Source organism: Sinocyclocheilus rhinocerous, unplaced genomic scaffold (assembly GCF_001515625.1).
Source record: "Sinocyclocheilus rhinocerous isolate Xijiao unplaced genomic scaffold, SAMN03320098_v1.1 scaffold102, whole genome shotgun sequence".
Taxonomy (NCBI): Eukaryota; Metazoa; Chordata; class Actinopteri; order Cypriniformes; family Cyprinidae; genus Sinocyclocheilus; species Sinocyclocheilus rhinocerous.
The window spans coordinates 293,571-296,758 of record NW_015627239.1 but is presented as its reverse complement, the minus strand read 5'-3'; the positions used below and the strand labels follow the sequence as shown (position 1 = coordinate 296,758).

Genomic DNA, 3,188 nt, shown 5'->3' with positions numbered 1-3,188 from the left:
TTTCAAATAAGTAATGCAAGTTACTTTTTTAAATTTTTTTATTGATTGACAGCTCTCCTGTCCCCATGTTGAGAGAAATCAGAAGATGTTACTGTAGTTATAAAATAAATATGAATATGCATTAATTCATCTCACTCACAAAAAACAAAAAACACACAGATTCAGTATTCCTCAAAATGAATAAAAATAATGCAACTCGGAATATGACGCAAACCTGCAATAATTAAATGTTAAACAACACAAATATGCTTTATGTATTTAATCCCATTCTATTAACCAATGTCTTTGCTTCTGACCTTCGATGATCCAGTTCAACCGTACTAATAATCACAAATTACTCTAGACAAACATTTGTGTCTTTTTTTATTGCTGAAGTGTGTTGAAATTTCTTCTTCTGCATTCTACTGTATGGATGTAAATTTACTTTCCCTTCAACCTGATGCTTATTCATTTCACTTTTGGTGTGAAAAGGCTTTTATATTTGCCAAAAATATAACTTTTTTATTTTAAAAACAAACAAGCAAGCCCTGTCCAGATTTAAAAAGTAACGCAAAAGTAACGTAATGCATTACTTTCCATAAAAAGTAACTAAGTACCGTAATTAGTTACTTTTTTATGGAGTAACGCAATATTGTAACGCATTACTTTTAAAAGTAACTTTCCCCAACACTGATTATATGTGAACGTTAGAGGAACATTTAATTCTATTATTTTGAAAATATCATGAGAATGTTACATTTGAATGTTCTCTCAACGTTTAAAACACCCATTTTTATATTAAAAGAACGTTTTTCTTGGTTATGTGAATGTTAGAGGAACATTCCATCTATTATCTTGAAAAAAATTATGAGAGCTTTGCATTTGAATGTTCTTTCTACGTTTAAAACATAAATTTTTTATACTTAAACAATGTTGTTTTTGTTTTGTTTTTTTGGTTATGTGAACGTTAGAGGAACATTTCATTTTGAAACCCTTAGGAAAATGTTATTTTTAAATGATCAAAACGTCCAGTTTCTTTTTAATGTGTTAAGAACGTTTCTTCTTGGTTATACGAACGTTAGAGAAACATTCCATTCTGTCACCTTGAAACGTTCTATTGTTATTACTGAAAAACGTTCCTGAACATAGTCCTGAGAACATACTAGTAACATCATACGGACGTTCTGAAAACAATGTTCTAAGAACGTTTCCTCACAACATTACGAGAACGTATCAAATATTAATAATGTCATAAGGACGTTCCATAGACAGAATTTTAAGAATAGGCCTATTTGTTCCAACATTTACATGACATTTACACACGTTAGTGAACGTTTTAGCTGTTATAATCACTAGAAAGCATTAGATCGCAGTGCAAAATGAACAAGTGACCGTTTTTTGTTTTTATCTTAAATGAGAACATGAACTCAATGGAGGGCTGCATCTCATTTCAGGCTCATATATTTAATGCATGCTAAACCCCCATCATCCAAGCCCTGGTATATCCCGTGTGCAAGCATTCAGGCCATCGCAAACAGATGTTTCACTGATCGATGGATGTGTGTCGATGCCTCTGCGGGAGTTTCTGTCTCAAAGCCTGTTATTTATGCCATGCTTTCAGACGGGTGCCGCTGCGAAAGACGCTTCCTGATACAACAGGCTCTAAGATTGCTTGTCAGATCTGGAACAATGGATGGGTTATGAATGATTACTCCTCTGCTCTGTGTGAGGGAATGCAGAATTTACCTTTGAACAAGAAATCGTATTCATCATCTCTGTTGGCCATTGTAGAGAAGCCGCTCCGTCCTGCAGTCCGTCCAGAAGGAGGGAAATCAGATGATGATGTATTAATAACTCAGTGTGAGAAGAAAAGAATCAAATTACTATTAAAGACACACAATGCGCCAGTGCCGCCGCCGATGCTGCTGCAGCTGCTGCTGTCACACCGCAGGAAGAGCGATCTGCTCGGTCTGCATTAGGGGAGGAGTCCCGCTGCTCAGCTCTGGAGCGCCGCGGCCGCCAGAGGGCGCTAGAAACACCGCTGCCCTGCTGGATATTACCGCAGCTGTGTGTGTGTTTACACTCTCTTTATCACAAGATATCTGGGGTTTCTTCAGCTACACCCACTGTCATGTCCCAGGGGTTGTTTTTGTTTTTCAAGCTAACTATTTCTGTAGTTTAATGGTCATGTTAACTTTTGTGCTTTCATCATTTATTGTTTTTATTAGACGTTTAGTCTTAAAATATGAAAATACATCACAATTTTACAATAAAAATATTTAAATATTTATTATTATTACAATAAACATTCACATTGCAGTTTTATTCCGTTTTGCAGAGATTACAACCATCCCTCATTTCCAACAACAATTTAATAAAGGTTTTTAAACATTTAAAAATTTTCTCATAAGGTTACAAAAGTGTCAGTAAAAAGCTTGGGATGAAATATGGGAATGAATATCAAGGTAAATATTATTTGAGAAGAGCATTTTTATTGTGTGTCAATTCCAGCTAAACAGTTTTGTCAGATTACGCAAGAAGTTTGAAAATATGATTTAATTGGGTGATAATCAGCCTTAGTATAAAAGGAAAAATATACAGAAAAAACATATAGAAATGTTAAAATGTAATTTCTATCAAAGAATGCTATTAATCACAATTTGTAATTTGAGATATGGTTGAAATTATATTATTAGTAGACAAATAAAGAAACACTTTATAATGTTTATTTATTTATATATTTCAGTAATTAATTATTTTTTATTTATGAATTTTTTTAATTTTATTTCTTTTATTTTTAATTAATTGTATTTTTATTTATGTATTTTTATTTTTAATTAATTAATGTATTTATTTTTATGTATTTTTTTATTTTATTTTATTTTATATTTTTATTTTTGAATTAATTTATTTATTCATAATAATTGCTTTTTTATTTGTTTGTTGTTTATTCATTTTATTGTATTTTATTTGTATTTATTTATTTGTTTTGCACGCAACAGAAAGGCACTTTTGTCTGTGGTCATGAATTCCTCTTCCTCTCTGTTTAGCGCTGCTGTTTTCCATATGAAGAGTCTCTGAAAGGCTTCCTGGGAGAATCTATGGACTCACATCACATGAGCAAACTACAAGATAATGGGGAACATCAGGAAGCTCAGAGAGGGAGCCAAGCTTTGGAGGAATCAGAGGCCTGGAGGAAATATGTGAGC

At 32.7% G+C, this 3,188-nt stretch overlaps 1 protein-coding gene across 1 annotated transcript in view; it reads right to left on the bottom strand.

The window, feature by feature from the left end:
- LOC107724078 (ras-related protein Rab-11B-like) overlaps window positions 1–1,966 on the bottom strand; it is a 10,101-nt gene extending 8,135 nt beyond the window's left edge. The window contains exon 1 of the mRNA XM_016532855.1: window positions 1,726–1,966. Coding sequence (XP_016388341.1) covers window positions 1,726–1,765 — 40 coding nt within the window. The 5' untranslated portion in view covers window positions 1,766–1,966. The remainder of the gene's footprint in view (window positions 1–1,725) is intronic.
- Between the last annotated feature and the right edge of the window lie 1,222 nt (window positions 1,967–3,188).